The sequence below is a fragment of the Oreochromis aureus genome, linkage group 22, assembly GCF_013358895.1.
Source record: "Oreochromis aureus strain Israel breed Guangdong linkage group 22, ZZ_aureus, whole genome shotgun sequence".
Taxonomy (NCBI): Eukaryota; Metazoa; Chordata; class Actinopteri; order Cichliformes; family Cichlidae; genus Oreochromis; species Oreochromis aureus.
Window position 1 is genome coordinate 25,523,162 of NC_052962.1, and position 18,052 is coordinate 25,541,213.

The 18,052-nt window shown below is 41.2% G+C and overlaps 1 protein-coding gene across 2 annotated transcripts in view; it reads right to left on the reverse strand.

The window, feature by feature from the left end:
• samd12 (sterile alpha motif domain containing 12) overlaps positions 1-18,052 on the reverse strand; it is a 132,482-nt gene that overhangs the window by 78,493 nt on the left and 35,937 nt on the right. For both annotated transcript variants that reach the window (XM_039605105.1, XM_039605106.1), the window contains exon 3: positions 10,847-10,976. In XM_039605105.1, coding sequence (XP_039461039.1) covers positions 10,847-10,976 — 130 coding nt within the window. The remainder of the gene's footprint in view (positions 1-10,846; positions 10,977-18,052) is intronic.

Below are 18,052 nucleotides of genomic sequence, written 5' to 3' on the forward strand. Positions count from 1 at the left end.
AACTGCTCTCATTGGACCCTGACATTACTTTGTTTGTAGATTGCTTGTGACTCATATGGCGTAGTAAGTGGACCTTGGCATGATGTTTTTAAATGTCTTTTTCCTCTTCTTTCTCCACAATGTCACCATCGCGGATGAATGATTCACCTGCTGAAGCCAGTCCAACATATAAGCTGAACAGTTGCGTGATAAATGGTTTTGATCTCTTCCACCCAGACTTACAGTTTCCCTGTTTGCTTATCCTAAGGACAGCTTCAACCCTTATTTATCTTTACTCCCAGATTTTTTATTATTATTATTTGATTGTAATTTTAACAGATTGTTATCATAAAGCATGACAACAACATGCACTGTATTGTATGGAGATTTTCCCCCCCTGGTTCTTTGTAGAACTCAGAACTCCTAAATTGATTCTACTTTAAAATCTTTGAATATATAAAGTGTTCCAGTTAGAACCCCTGTTCACACTGGAAGCGATTTGTGGCCTGTCACTTGCAGATGTCTGTTGCTTCGGTTGCCTAGGTAACTCTTTAATGTATTTACTTTCAAGTCACATGTCAATCAGAGGCATGCTGTCCCATCATCTGCAGTCACTTCAATCTCCCACTTTGGGTTTATCTCTGGACCCCCCATTTGGTTAATTCACCCGTAGTCGCTTGAAGTCGCTCCGTGTCTTTAGCTTTCAATGCTGCTGCAAATCACTTCCAATCTAAACATCTACTTAAATGGAAAAGGTGCAGGATTGAACTCCCCTCCTTCTAGAAACGTAAAGTTTAAATTCAACCATAAGCTGCACAGTTGCGATTTGAGTAAAAGTCAAGCTTTTTATAATGTCACAAATCTAGTGGAATATTGTGAATGCCTGCAACATGACAAGCTCTGCAATGATCATGAACAAGCTGCCAGTTCTCAGCGGTGAATGCCAACGTGCCGCTTCTTCCGGTCAGTGAGGCAGCATTAGCGGGGTGGAACAGCTTCTGTAAGGCGTCCAGGCTTTCGCTCTGCTTTCCTGCAGTTCTGAGCCATTTGCTTCGACAATCCCACCAAGACTCAGCTGGGAGTTTTTCATTCCACAATTAATACACTGTGCACTGTAGCGTGGTCGTGAGGAGAGGAAGAAGAGGAGAAGGAGGAGGTGGACAGCAGAGGAAATTGGTCAAGAGGAAATAAATGATGTAAGGGGAGGAGAAGATTTAAGAAAGGCTGAATGTAAGGAAGCGAAAGAAAAACAGTGAATCAGCAGTAAAAGGCCCCAGAAATGCAGAGGTGAGAAGAAAAATGAGAAAGGGCCTGGGCTGTGTGGACAGTGGTGCGAACAAAATATTATGTCGGCCTGGTGTTCTGCTGCTTGGCCAAGACAGTTACAGCACTATGATATAGCATGGCCTTAGTTCATTTAACAGGCCAACACATAAAGATCATGGCAAAAAGACAACATGACAGAAAACCATTAACTCATCATTTACTTAAAACATATAGTTTACACACTCACACTGTGACACTGTCATCCTTTCCCGACCTAAAAGCGCAACGTTTGGTCATGAATCTAGTTCTCAACATGTGCACAGTGACTGTCCTGTTACTGTAGGCAAGAAAGAAAAATGCTGGCTGTGATCCAGTCGCCACAGCTCGTTCTCTTTCAGAATATTGATTAGACAAGAAATTTCATCCGTCTCTGAAAACTGAAAGGGTTTACCCTCTTTCCTTTTTTCACCATCATTCTTTTCCATGCATCCCCCTTTCTCGCTCATTCCATTTAAACACTACTTCAGAGTTTTTATTTATGAAATTTAGGCAAAGATGACAACCCTTCGACTTTCCAATTTTGGCCCTTGAGGTGTTAAAGCTCTAGTCTATTTTCCTGTCCTCATTAATCAAGCACCAAAAACTGATGAATTGTGGCAAGTCATTGTTGCAAACACGCCATTTGTGTTTATCCAGTTAATTCATTTGTAGGCTGTGGCGATAAAGTGGACACATGAACCACCCAGCTGGACAAAACTGGGGACATCACACACACCCTTGTTTCTACTATGAGTGTTGGACATTTACCGTATTTTTCGGACCATAAGGCGCACCGGATTATAAGGTGCATTAAGCGAAACAAATCAGTCAGATAAGTCAAACTTTACTCAACTCATTCTTCTTGCTTCCTCCACTTCCGTACCATTGATTCATTAATGTTGAATTCTGTCACAGCTGCTCTATTCCCGTGTTATTGCAGTATATTAATGACTAACCTCGTATTGTTGATGGATTATCTAAGTTGTTCTCCTGACTGAAATTTGGTCCGTTTACAGCATCCTGCCATGCGACCGCATTTGTCCCTCCCGACTACGGCAGCCGTAATGCTCAGACAATCCATAAAGCAGTGCGGCTTCGTAGCATACCAAAGTGGTACGAAAACATTTTTGACAGATTTTTAAACGCTGTGTACCACATAAAATCGGTTCGAGGTCTGTAATCACAACCAGAATTTATACATAAGGTGCACCGGATTATAAGGCACACTGTCAATTTTTGAGAAAATTAAAGGACTTTAAGTGCGCCTTCTAGTGTGGAAAATACGGTAACCTACTTTAAGTGTCCAATAAGAAAGTCATAGATCTGAAACAGAAATTCAGAAGCTGCTCCACAAATAGCAGTTAAGTTGCAGCAGGATTTAACAGAAAAACGACAAAGGCCCTTGACAACTTTGCTTTTATATAAGAATATAACCAAAAAACAACCAATTGTTACCGGCAACGATTGCAACATGTTGGCAATCAGCTGTCTGCAATTAGAAATTTGCCTCATCTGTCTGGGAGTGAATGCAGTGAGTGTGAGACAGACTGCATTTATTTGGAGACAGGCTGTCTCCCATCAGGCAACCTGTGGACAATGAGCTGGTTGCTATAAATGTTTGCAGTTTATCACCAAAGGTGAAAAAATTCATTGCAATCACCGGGCAACTGGTGATTTTTCTTTGTCGCAAGGAGGTTGCCATCTTATTTTTACTTTGGTGTGAGTAAGCCATTAAACTAGTCGGAGAGACCCAACCCACCACCATCCAAAAAAAAAAAAAAAAAATACAAATAAAAACTGCCACCCGACTCATTCAGGTCATCAATGTAGTGACTTGAATGTTGAGAGGATGGAGATGATACCATAGTCCGAGGCAGAGTGTGTTCTACTCTGGTGTTTTTACACACAATTTGAAAATGTGTGTATCAGGCATGTCTGTAGGATGTTAAAAGGAAACATGAGGGTGTATATGTGCTGCTGCACATGTTCTACCTGCAACACAAATGTCTGAATTTCAAGTGTTGAACAGCAGGGAGATGAGGTGCTCTATTTTCATTATACTCTGTGTATTTTAACACACAAACCAAATAAGGGTACACATGTTGTGCACACATACTTCCTAGAAACACACCGACGTACACACAAACACATTGTCCCTGGGAATTAGATTAATGAGTGGTGGGTGAGCAGCAGTGTTGGGCTGAAGCAGATTAATCTGCAGCTATAGCGTGGCATAGTCAGTGATGAATGGGAGCTTAAAGTGCATCTGTACACACGCACGCACAAACACAAATACATATACAGACAAAGCACTCACACCCAGACACTGATCCTGCAGGAGCCCACTTCATTTTGCAGGTGGAGCTAAAACGCCATACTAATTATGGCTGTGTGTGAGGCAGCCATGTGTAAGGACAGGAGTACAAAGGCAGCAAATTAACAGTCCTCTCCCTCCAATTTCCAAAATGGCACTTTTCAGCCCTGACAATTTTTGGCAGCTGTGCTCAAAGCTTTCGATACGGTGTGGGAATGTATTCTAAGACTTTTCCTCAGGTAAGTCTTCCATACCAGTCACTCATCTCAAATCTCCTTCTCAGCTGTGCCCATATGGGTGTCCTCTGGGGATGAATGTCACCGAGCTGCATCTGGAAAACTGCACTCCAAACCCGCACAACACTCTGTCAAGCGCAGAATAACAAGCCATGCAAGTGTTGAGCACTGGATATCCAGTACACTTCTTGCTGCCATATGTGATAGGATCCCCCTCAAGAATAAAACCAAGATAACAGAATTGGATTCAACTAGCGTGCAGTGACAAAACTGTGGCAGCACTGGGCATATCCTTCACTAGTATTCACTGTGATGTGGCGCAGCTTGAAGTCCTTAAAGTCAATGGCAACTGATTGTCTCAGTCACGCAGCTGCCTGTAGCCCTGGAGCTAAAAGGCTACTAGAGCTACTGAGCACCTGTGATCCAATGCTAATGCTAATGCAGAGTGTAGGAGAAAAGCCCAGTTATAATCCTAGAGAGAACAAGGTTCAGTCTAAGTAATGAAGACAGTTCCACCAGAGATGGAGAGACACACAGTTACACGCACCCAGACAGATAATAAGCCGCCTCAATCCTCCACTTGTCACATCAGTAGTAGCCTCATGCTGATTTCACCATTACTGATGTATTCTAAGTTTGCCGATCATTATGCTGCAACTCTGTTGGGTAGCCACCGCTAACAACATGCAGACCGCTCACTTGGACTCTAACACTGTGGAATCCATCTAAATTACTGAGATGACTTTAAGTTTTCCGTGGCAATAACTAGCCGTCTTTCGATGGTCATTATGGAAGGACGATCGCTTGTCATTTTAGATAACTACCGTTCTGCGAGATGAAGTAGATTGCTGGATACACTTGTTGTGAGCCGAGAGAGGTTGTGATGACTCAGGTGAAACCTGCTTTGAATCTGTCATACCAACCTTGAATTCACCTACACTATCAAGTTATCTATTTGCTGTAGTAGGAAGAAGAAAGATATTATTCTAGCAACCTAGCAGAATTATATTTGGGTAATATTTACTTTTTTGGTGGAACACTGCAGATTTTCTGGGCCTCTGATGTATCTATATTGCATTTATTTATATGTGGCGCATGGTCATGCCGCACTTAAAACGCACTGTGAATTCGTAGTTTCTAAAATAACATTTTAGGCAATAAAAATGTGGCAAGCAAAATATGTAAACACATATACAGTCCTATGTGCATGGCGTTGAGGAAACCTTGTGAGACTAGTTTTACTGATGCAGGAAACATTTAGGAGAATCAGATGTCTTACACAAAAATATTTATTGCAGAGAGCTTGGCCCTGCTGAATAGATCACAGCAATACAGGCTGACACGTAAAAAAAAGCCAACATCCACTTAAGTGGCCATTATGATAACAGCCCATATTTACCTACACAAAAACAAGCCATTTGTGTAGGGTACACCACTTTGTGAATGAGATATTATATATAGGGCAGGTGTTACTTGGAAGGGAAAACGTGTAAACTATTCAAGGTGTTTCTAGTGAAGCCATAAAGATGGAGGACGGTAGGAATATGTGATTGGTTAGTTGGTCTGCTGAACTACCTATGAGAGACCCCAACCCATTGGAATCATAGCTAAGCGACAAACATCTTCACATAAACACACAGACAATAAGCATGATGTATACATATTTGGGCTGAAATACAGCCCAAATCAAGACAGAACCTAAACAGATGACTGTAGACACTGTTGTACCTTGCTCCTGACCTCTTCTTTACATACTGATAACAACTTGAACCAGATCTTTGGATTCATCACTCCATCAGACACATTGCCACTGATTTTGGGTTCGGTTCTTTTTCTCTGGCATACCTCAGCCTCTTCTTCCTGAATGGCTTCAGATAGCCTGGAGGACTATTTCTTAAGACCACTTCGAAATATTACAAGAAAGGCTAGCTCCTCTGAAGCAAAATGTAAAGAAAAAAGGGGTGGAACAAGAGTAGTGTACAGTTGTGGAACATTAAGATTTAACGGGTATCACGGTTTCAAGGGTAGCGCGTTTTCACGGGCAGTGCGGTTTCACGGGTAGCGCGGTTTAACGGGCAGCGCATTTTCACGGGCAGCGCGGTTTAATGGGTAGCGCGGTTTCACGGGCAGCGCGGTTTAATGGGTAGCGCGGTTTCACGGGCAGCGCGGTTTAACGGGCAGCGCGGTTTAACGGGTATCATGGTTTCATGGGTAGCGCGGTTTAACGGTTAGCGCGGTTTGTCACTCCCGTAACACTGTGCTGTCTATGAAGGGGTATGTTGTTCGTGAGAACTGACCATTTGAGATCCTCCACAGGATGTACAGCTAGGAAACGGAAGCTGTTCACTCTTTCCACAGCAGCGCCGTTGATGGCGATCGGGGTATGTGCTTTACTACACCTCTAGAAGTCCACTATCATCTCTTCTGTTTTTGTGACATTGAGGGTGAGATGGTTCTCTTAGCAATAAAGTTTAAAGGCACTGAGATCCTCCTCGTAACTGTCACCAACCGCTGTTGTGTCATCCGCAAACTTCACAATGAAATTGTAGATGCTAGTGGCCAGCACACCGTGCTGCCTGCACGGTTTGACTGGCAGCGCAGTTTAAGGCCAGTGTTTCAGCAATTCTAATAATAAAACTAATAACAGGTATAGATTCTCCTTCACTGCTAGACAATTAAACTATTTTAACTTTAAAACTCTGCTCTCTAAGATGGGCTCTTGGTCTGAAAATCTTTTGTCTCAAAACCCAAGTTAACATTATTCAAGAGATTCATAAATAGATATGAATTCCAATCACGTTGCCTACTCTTCATCATAACTCACAGGTAGGCTAAAGAAGTGGAAGCAATTTGGAACCAGGGTTCCTAATTCGTGTATATAACTAATGCATGTCATTTAAAAAAAGACAAAAAACAAAGTACAAAAATTAAAGAAAAAATAAAAATAAAATAAGAAAATGAAAAAAATGAAAAAAGCATGCGCATGCCTTCAGGCTTCTCTAAGGCGCTGCCTGCTTTCAGTCTTTGCTTCCATTGCTGAATCATACTACTAAAATACTTGGGCGACATAAGCAGAACAGTGTGACACGATTACTGTGCTTGAGACTGTAATCATATGAACACATAGTGGCAATGAGATAAGTTGCCTTTGAATAAATGTCCCATTTTCTCAAAATCGTTACAAAAGCCTCACTGGTACACGAGCTGCAATCACTTGGATATCTGAGCTTCTCTTTTGGGCCGAGACATGATTTTTTTTCTCTTTTCATCAATAAACGGATATCTCTTTTCAGTTTATTATTATATCACTATTTAACGACAAGTCATTCACAGTCTCTACAGATTAATTTTTAATTCTCTGTATGAAGAAAATTAAGAACACCATTTTCTAAACATGCAATTGGCAGGACAGTAATTAATTACATGTTACACACTGACATGAAATCGCCTTGCTAATGGTTTCATTAACCATGATTCCTTCTGCCTGTGGATCAGATTGTCCCCCTAAGAGCTCATCAGCAGCGAGCTGTGCAACAACAACCACCGATGGATCTTTTATGTGGCTCGCCACTTGATTTGGAGCCATGTTAGTCCCTTTGACTCATTTGCTGTGTGCATTCTCATCTATTACCTGGAGGCAGTCTGTAGAAATCGCTGCATTCATGAAACAAATGCTCGTTAGGTTATGAGTTACATTTATATGGTGTTTTTTTTGTCCTGATGACGATTCAAAGTGCTTTTCACTGCAAGATACATTCACATTTTTTAAAAGTATGAAACTATAAATATAAACAGATGGTAACTTTTTTTTAGGTGCATAATCATGATATTTTGATATTTAGCTGGTTTAGTTCTCTGCCTCCTCGAGAATAAAAAAAAAGCACCCTGTGAGTAACCCTGAGGCACACAAACACCACCACAAATACCCTGGCATATGCTGGTGTGACAGCGACCGGTTGGAAATCTCATCCAATCCTAACTTGAAAACTGTTGTATAAATGTGGTTCATCCTAAGAAAAACTGCACTCAAATCTGGACCCCCATCTTCGACAGTTTTCTAAAACCAGCCCCTGCAGCCAGCCTCCACAGCTGCTTCTAATTCAGTCACTGTACGCCCTTAGAGACGCTCTGAATTTCCACACTGTGATGTAATGGTCTCTTCTGACAGAAAATATAAGTTAATAGTGACTCGCCCATTTTTCCTCCTTCATCCTCTTTGCTTCTGATTACCTATGTCATCGCACCTTTTATGCTGATTACATCTGAAGTATCGGAAACGGTGTGTTTAACTAATTTACCATGCCAAGCTATTCTCTCAACCAAAAGAGCTTTGTCTTTGTAATTACAACGGATTAGGGACTAATATCTAATTATGCCTTAATATGCTTTAATGCATTTTTAATGGCAGCTGGGTGTTAAAGTCAAATTCGCTGCCGTCTCTGTTGGGGGTGGGAGGTGAAGATTGAGGAAGGGAAAGGGTTTCTTGGCAGCAGAGGCTGGAGGGAGGATAGGAAACATTGATTTCTTTGGCAGAGGTTAGAGGAGCCTAGAAGGAAGCCAGCTGCTGCATACTGAAGTCGCTCAACGTTAAAATGTTGCACCAGTCCTGATCCGCAGTAAAATGCATTTCCCTCGCCGCTGTTTTATGTCAGGAGCGGGAGGACACAAATGCCTGTTTGAATTATGATCTGAAATAGAGACCGTTTATTGATTTGCTACTTTATGAAGGGACGACTACGTTGCCAAGACAAGTGAGATTGAGTACCGCTGGCAGCCAAAAAGAGGGCTGACTTTTCTGTCAGAAAATACAGTCAAGAATTGCTACGGTCTGGAGACTCCGATGCTAAAAAGCCAAAAATCTATTCATGCACACACACATGCGCGCACGCACGCACGGTTCTGATTTTCAAGGGTCACAGCTCACGGCTGACAAGCACACTGAACAAATAGATATTCTCAAATGCATGCCTGCATGCTCTTATAAATGTATTCATACTCACTGTTTGTTTGTCTACGCATGATTGTTTTCCACAACAATATTCCATCATTTGTTTGCCCCTTGTTTATTCTAATAGAGTGTAGGAACAGAAAAATATCTGCATAATATTTCAAAGATTGATTGGGATGCAAATTGCCTCGTGAGCCCAATTGGTATGGCTTGGCCTGTTTTAATTGGGCTCTGTTAATTAATGCTCAATGTGAAGACAAACTGAATTACTTGCAGGTTTTGCGCATGTCATTATCTCCTAATTGTGCCAGAGTGAATGTGTGTGTGTGCGTGTGTGTACAATATGCGCACGAGTTTTCATTTGGTTAACCCTTTCCACACCTGTTAGAGCCTGCAAACATTATTACACCTTAATAACAAACACAGGTCATTAAGTTAATACACTATTAGGAAGCTAGGTTCCAGGGTTTTAATAACTGGGAGACTAAAAGTGTAATTAATTTACAGACTAACTGGATGCACTAGAATTGTTAGGCACACAGAGGTGTTTAATCTTAAAGTTAGATTAATTTTTCCGTATTCAGATATGGACCTCATGAGAAATTTCAAATGAGTGGATGGATAAGCGCTCTAACTGCGTGATTAAGAGTGTTTTCAGAGGCAAGCCCTTTAAATCGTCCTTTTATATTTGCCTTGTAAGTCATCTGAATCTGCAAATATTTTATTTAGCACACGAGCTCCGAATCAGTCCACAGAAACCAGAAGCTAATGTTTCACAAGTGACTTGTCAATACATCACTTTTAGCTTTTACCTTGAGTGAAAAGAAAACAAAATCTGCTGAAATGCCTTCGCCTGAAAACGGATTAAAAAAACAAAACAAAACGCAGCGGTGGTTCAGCAAGCGTGCAATGAACTGTGGATCTCTCAGACCTCTATGCTGGTGATGAGATATATCTGCAACTTGAGCTGCAAAGTGGCGAGATTCATATTTTCAGACCATTAAACAGAAGATGCTAAATCTCAAAATCCTCCATGCAGACGTATAACAGAACAAATGCATCAACGGGTGAAATGGGAGCGTGAGTCATTACACCACTCATCATGACCACCAAGTGATTTATCCTGCCAGCCAGTCACTGAGTCGAGGAGGTCCTCGACAGCAACAAATAAACATATTAATGCGATCATTCGTGCTCTGAGAGGTAGAGTGCGCGGCAATTAGCGCTCGTCTGTTGCCACGCGGGCTGGAGTGTCGTTAGCGTCAGAGTGACCTTGAGTAGCCTCGTTAGGAAGATGATTGACATGGCCGGCTGTTTTCGGCGGGAACGCTGAAAGTGGGAAGTGAGGGATGTAGGCCGGGTGGCAGGTGGCAGACAGTGGGTGCAGAGAGCACCTGGGATGTTATGAATGAGATCTGGTTTTGTCAAGAGCAGATGTGATAAATGTACCACTTTCATGAACTTGACTCCAAACCTCATTTAAAGAGAGATATTCAGTGATTTAATGTTGTGATATTTGTTGCATAGTGGTCAGTGTTGCTTGCACTTTAGCACTTTTTCAGGAGCAAAACAGATTTGCTTTGTTTTTTCTTACTTTCTTTAATTAGTTAGCACAGGTCTGACAAAGGTGGCTGCAAATATATCCAAACTCTTCACACATGCATGTTGCACCTTTTCTAAATAAGCCGGTAATAAGAAATTGGAGTTTACCAGGCAGGAAACGCTAAATGTTTAAATTCTACAGTTAGCTTAACCTCTGTGATCGCACATAGCTCTCAGGAAGTGAGGATCTCAGAAGAGCACTTATTTAATTACTGATATCATATAGAAACATGTTTGTGATGTTAGGTTAAAAGCCGCCACTATGCTTTCTACTAAACTGTCAACATAGCGATATAGCAGTTCAGTATCTATACATCCACTTCGTCTTATCCTGTTGATCATGAATGTGAATGGAAAAAAAATCAACCAGATTTTAAAAGAGCAACAACCTACTAGAAACCTGTGGATAATAAACCATAAAACCTCCTTAAATGAAGCCACTGTACAGGTGCCAGAACCTACCTGTGATGTCGTGCTGTTTGAACGAATCGCTGTAGATCTGGTGCTGATTGGGACAGTGTTTCTTCAGCCATTTGCACACGTCCTGTTGGGTCCACAGGGCCACTGGCTTGGACAGCTTCACATATCCTGTCTGTATAAGATAGAAACACAATAATAAAAAATGAGAACTCCTTCTTTTTAAAGCTTTTTACACAGTCACCATTTATAACCATTAATAAACCCTGATCGTGACGTTTATGGACTACCACTTACTTTTTTTGGTCAAATCGTTTGATCTAGAAGATGCAGGTAAAACACTGTTATGTGTCAGTGTTTTCCGTTATTTTGACCTGGTGGGATCATGCCACTTTCATTTCTTAACTGTATTTTAGTGTATCTGAATCTTTACAGGCTGCTTTGTGACATTTTCCCTTTTGCATCAGTGATCAATGACTAATAACTGATTTTTTACACTACAACTCCAGAAAAATGTTTAAAAAGACAGTCATGCAATCTACAGCTGGGAGCTCAGCACAAAGTAAAATATTTAATCTTGAATTACACACACTGTTATGTATGAATTAAACATATGTTCTCAACATATGTTCGCATTGTACAGCTCAGAGAAACGTATTGCTTGCGTTAAAGTTAAACACTAAACGGCTCATTTTTCCACAACAACAACAAAAAATCTGTATCTAAACAAACAAAAAAAATGGTGACTAATTGAGAAAGGTGGTGTTAATTAGTGCAAATCGATTCTGTGCTTCTCATTTTTCTCTCGCAAAGGGATCAAAAACATGGACTCGAAATAAGCAGCTAGAAGATGAACACCTTGTGATGTCGTCTTGTGATGTCCCCTGAATTACAACAGGAAGCTTAGAGGATAACTCTAAGTTTTCTATTTTGATTATTTGCTTTAACGCCTGATAAGCACGTTAATCAAAATTACAGATGTCAGGAACGCATGCAAGCTCTGAGCTCTGCAAATGTACCAAACCAGTATATTTCCACACAAGCGGTAGACCGGCCAACATCAACACCACCAAATGTCTCTGCACATATTAAACATATGTTATTCTGTGTATATCTTATTATTTATTGTGATTTGCTAGGCTTTCTTTTTCCTTTCATTGTACTACGTGTAATGGTAATGAAGAGTTAAACTATTAGTGCATTTTTGGGGGAAATTAAAAGTATGCCCCTTCAATTTTCCTGTTAGTTTTCTTGTTGACTGACTTTTGCTGTATGCTTGGAAGTCTTGCAGTGTTTTATTCTTTCTGTATGGGCATCTGAAATAAAAAAGAATAAACTAGACCATAAGAAAGACAGATATCATACTGTAAAAGCACAAGAGGACCAAAGCTTACTGCTCTCCAGGGCCAATAGTAGCCAAAGCCTATAATATTGTAGCTGCAGCCAGTTTTGACAGAGAACTACAAACGAGCGCTTGCATACACTTCTCTGTTTTGCATTGCAGCCTTGCTGCAAGACACCCTTCTTATTTAAACGCACTACTTCAACAGCGGGCTATGCAGTAGACTGCCAGCGGATTGCTCTTGAAAGTGCTGGCAATGGATTTGATTTTGATTGAGGGGGCTACTAAAATTACAAACACAGGGAGGTGATTAAAATTTCACATCCACTCCCCTCCACTTCAGCCTGCTCTCTTGCTGCCGTGTGGTGCGGCATAGCAATGGAAGCCCCCTCTTTCCTCCACCCAAAGAAAGCAGAGCAGCAGGTACTGGCAGCATTTCTCCCGGCTTTTGCCTTCTCGCTCCTTCCTTCCATCCCGTCTCATCTCTCCCCCACGTTCAATCTCACGCAGGCCCTGTCAGATCTATCGCGTTGTCTTTCTCACTTCTTCTCCCCGCATATTGTAGCCCTCGTCTCTCCCATCGCCCTTCTCTCACCTGTTTCTTATTATATGGTGCTACCTCACTCTTGCCTTTTCGGTGTCTTTTCACCGCTCCCTCCCACTCATCACGCGGCATCCCAGAGAGAAAGAGAAATTGAGGGATGTGTACATGCTGATTTGGGCATATGGTCTGTATCCCCTGTAGGTAGGCGAAGTGACAGACAGCCAAAGAAAGCAGGTAGGTATGTACGCAGAAAGGCGACGCCGCCTCTCTTAATACGATTGCTTGGCAGCCTGCAAAGGATAGGTGTAGAAACTGCAGAGAGGGGAGGGTGTGGTATTACAGGAAGAAACCACATTAACCATTAAACACAGCTCAACTCAATGCTAATTAACCCCGACTATAAGCCTGAGGCGACAAAAGAGAGAGGGAGGCCAGGATGTCGTAAGAGTGAAGGATGGAGAAGAAAAGAAGAGAGAGAGGAGTGTGTGTGTGTGTGTGTTGAAAGCATGTGAGAAAGTAGAGTGTAGAAAAGGAGGAGAAAGAAAAAAGAGAGGAGGCTGGGAGTGTGAAGGATGGCCGGACTGACAGATGATCCAGAGGAATGAAAAGCAAAAAGCCTAGTGCTCCATGGTAGACTCAGCAGAGTTTGACACAGGAGACTCTCTCATTTTCCATGAACCCATTTGTGAGTCAATGGCCATCTGTGTTTTACATTCTGCACTGATTTAGCCCATAGCTGTGTTCCCTGGGCCTGTACAATAGGTGAGCCGGTGCCTTTCTGCCTGCCAGCCAGCCTGCAGAGCCAAAGGGGGGGGAGAAAACAGAGCAGAGAAGAAAACAAGAGTACAATCATGCTCAAAGAGCCGTGTTCAAGAGACTCCAGGCCAATTAGAGTTTTGAGTGACAGCGCAGGGGTGAGAGAGGAAGCCCGCTTTATTTCTAAGTGGAATACGTCTGGGAACGAGCACACAAAGACGCACGCATTTATCCACATGTGCTGCCCGTTCGCACAAACGCGTTCACACTGGAAGAAATGCGCATAAATGCAATGCATACGCGGGCACGCAGCACATTTATATGACCGCCATCTGTGCCGACATGCGTACAGTGTTGTGCTGTCCTTGGATTTAATTGATATCTGAAAGCCCAGTAGAGCTCCCAGTATTCTTCACGTTACCTTAGCAACAGAGCAAGGACAACCTCAAAAATTAAAAGAGGAGGAATAAAGCCTTTTGGGGGGGAAAACGCACAACCCCGACACGACCCGGAGTCTGCGATAAACATACATTTCCAATCACACTGGAAAAACAACAACTATTACATACATAATGAAGCATGTAATCCCACTAACACTGATAAGCATTTAAAGATCCAATATGAATGCACTCAGCTAAATTAATCAAGAGGCAATCACATGGCCCCTTTGTGAGGACAGTATTGGAATACAAAAAAGAGCTGGGAATTAAAAAGCGCTGAAAAGCATTCCAGAGACAAACACCATGTGACTGGGAGAGTGAATTTGGCAGTGGTGTTGCACGGCAATAATTGTTTCTTAGGAGAACTGCAAACCCCCCCTCCTCCCCGTGCCGCGGTTTTCATTTTGCCTCCAAGATTGTCGGGCCGATTGCGGGGTCAAATGGCTTTTCACTCAATTAAAAATGTTAACTACAGCAGCAATTAGCTCATGTAAGGACATTGTCTTGTCAATAATTTGAATTTAGTGCTAAACTGACCACAAGGCGCTTATAAAGTGAAACAGATTTATTAGTTGGTCTGAGTTTTGCTTACTTACCAGAAATAACTCAAATTCAACCTCGGCTCTGGATATTTCCCTGGACAATATGAAGTGGCAGAGTTCATTTATTGAGCAAATGCATACAAGGGCAGAACAAATACTCGATAGCTCTTTAATAGCAAAATGCTGTTTAAAACTGTTACAGCTGTCTAGTAGCCTTCATTAGGCGCAGCGGTGTTTGTTGAATAAATCGTAGCTGATTCCTTTTTGTCCTAAACAGGTATGAAAAAAAATGGAAGTAATGTTCACACAGCGTTTCTTAATATTTTGCTTCTAAACAGCCAGACTTTGTTGTAATTTTTGTTGTCTTTAGGCTTTCTGAAGGTCTTTCAAAGTATTTTTTTGGACATTGGCTGCTTTTGCACTGATTTTCCAGCCTTTGTACTTGATCATTTTTAAAGGAATGGTTTTCTCTTTTCTTTGCTAAGCCACTTAACAGCACTGACCTATGAATCACTCAAGCATAAAAATGGCACTTTACTCAAGAGATGAACCAGTGTTGACACAAAACAGATAAGACAACTAAGCAAAAACACAATTTTAACTATTGTAACTGCAGTCAAAAAACCAAAAAACCAAAACATAATGTCTGACAGGCATATTGAATTTATGATAACAATTCCCAAAGAGCTATTGGGGTTTTTTTGTATGTGAAGTGACTGGCCTAGGTAAACAGTATCTGAAAGTCGTGTCCTTTTGCACATTACTGTACATGTAGGACACAAAATGAGAATCATTCCATTTTAGAGAGAAGTTTCTCAGTTGCTTTGTGTTATATAAATGCTTATTTAATGTGCTAGCAGTTCACTTCAAATAAATAACTATGAAGACTAGAAGATTGAAAAAAAATGCCAGACTGGCTCATAAACTTTTATAGACAATACAAGGTCCTGACAGCCAATCTGAACTTATTTTCATAAAATTATGGACGCCTCTAGTAGAAAGAAGAGAGCCTGTTATCAGTGTTCATTTCAAAAGTCACCAACACGCCACATTCACACACTCATTCATACAGAGGTTTATTCTATGCCTTTAAGAGCTTTCTAACTTTTATACACACACACAAACTCTGATGTTTGATCGCACAGTATCAGCAAAATATTCAATTTAGTGTTCAGTATTTTGCCCAAGGACATGCAACATGCAGACTAGAGGAGCTAGAGAATGATCTTTCAATTGGTGGATGATCCACTTTAACGCCTGAACCACTCATGGTGGTGCATGAGTGCACACGGAAACCTTGAACTACTGCGAGAACACCATTAATGCTATCCAGACATCTTTTCTTCAGGAAAAGGCTTTGCTTATTTTAGCAAGATGATGGAAACCTGCGGCAACTGGGATAGGATGCCCTACAACCCACAACTGGACAATAGATGGGTGGATGAATAACCCTAACCCTAAGGTAAATATATGATAAACTAGGTCCTAAAATGTTAAACAGTGCTGATTGTACATCAGTAAAGGACGGGAAAATGTATCTTTTGAAAATATAATTATCAAAACTACTGAAATACTTAAAGTGTTAAAAATGGATGAGGATGCAAGACAGTGGTTCTCTTAAATGTGTTGCTGACATAAAATTCAACGTGAGTGTAAACAAGTCAACATTAAAACCACTGTCTATAATACTGTGTGCAGTATTTTTTTTTTAAACGGCCCTGCCGGGGGGAGTTTGCATCTCAGTAACAACAGGTGGTCCGAGTAAAAACCAAATGAATGCCAGGAATTGAATTTCCCAAGCAGAAAATTGCATTGTAATAAAATTATTGGTGTTATTCACATGGCTAATCGGTGTATATTAAAAAAAACTCATTAGTTTCAACATTTCGATTGTTTTTTTATTTTTACTTTCAATTAAATCTACAGATTAAATCAACTGCAAACTTGCAAAATTGTATTTGTTTTTATTCTAGACAACATTACAGCCTATTTGGAAACACTGTTATAGCTAAATATACCAATATACTCACAGCTTCTCAAAAATGCAATCCTGTATTTACATAAGGCCTTAAAACAAAGTGTTACCACGTTATATTTCATTCTTTGTATAAGTTATAATTTTAGATCCAACTTCTCAGTAGTCAAATTTGAATCTAATCCTGATTTTACCTTTTAATTCCATCCCTCAGTTCTCAACAGCAGCGGGGAAACTGAAAGGTTGTATTAGACGCTTCCTCCATCCTGAGCTTCCTTATGTTACACGAGTCACATTCCCTGTTATATACTACCCTCTAGTGTCACCACTAAACACTGCCTCCACGTTTAACTGCAGACTGACGGAGAAGCACTAAGAAGAGCAAGGCAGCTGCCATTAATGTCATGTTGACTGAGTGAATGGGTGTCTGAGACACGGAGCCCTGTGTCGCCTGCCCTATCTCCACTGCACAGCTAATTAACAGCTCTGGCATGTTCTCTCTCGCTTTCTTTTCTTTCTGCCTCGCTCCATTTCTCTCGGTGAGAGCTGGCAGGAGATGAAAATTCCCTGTATTAATTAATCTGTTACATACAGGAATTGGGATGAAACCGTGATACGGGTGCGTGTATGTGTGCGTGGACAGGGTAGAGAGGAGTCCAGAGAGCTGTGGATAGCTGACAGAATAACACGCTGTGCTGGAAAAATTAATAAGCCTTAATAAGGAGCCTCTGTTTGAAATTGGATTTACAGGCGATGCCAACTTTACTCAGGCACATCAAAGAAAGCACACCAGATCCCTTCAGAGCACCTGACCTTGGGATTCAGTGGGGTCCATAAAGCATAGCAGGGCGTGTTAACACCAAACAAGATATATTCACCTTGGGCTTCATATTGATTACGACTGAGATGAGGTTATTTGCTATGGATGTTATAGCTATCCACAGAGTCTAAATGGCTGTTTTATGCTTCATGTTTAATCTATGGCTGAGCCTTGACTCGATTATAAATCCGAGCAGGCGCATGATTCAACTTTAATCCAATATTTAAAAATTAACGCCGCTGATGTGATGAACTGAAATGACCTGCTGTATGCTGTTCCACAGAATGGCACAAAGGTCTGGATTTATTATGTCTTCACATTTATTCAGGGCTAATTGATGGATCATTAAAACAGGTACTTACACTCCACATGAAAAATGAGATGAATGAGCCCTAGCATCAAACTCTCGCTCTTAGTCAGCAATCCTGACAAAATGTTGAGTTTCTCACCTGAAAAGCCGGTGAAGCTCGGTACGAAACCTTAACGTTTCTCTTCTATCAACTGAAATGTGTCTGTAGCGCTGAAAAAGCACTCGACTGTGGCACCAGGAAGTTTCAGTTAAACAGGATTTAGATTTCTCGGGGCGAGGTATCAATCACGAGTGCTGTGTTGACTCTAGAATTAATACAGACTCTCAGTTTCATCTGCGTGGCTGCTGTTATTCAACAGCCAACAACATTTGATTAGAATTTCTATGTGCAAGATATATGGTCCCTGGACTCATATGCATATACACAGACAAGCCAAAACATTAAGACTGCTCACAGATGTAGTGAATAACATTGATTATACAATGATGCATTTCAAGGTCTGGATTAATTAGACTATAACT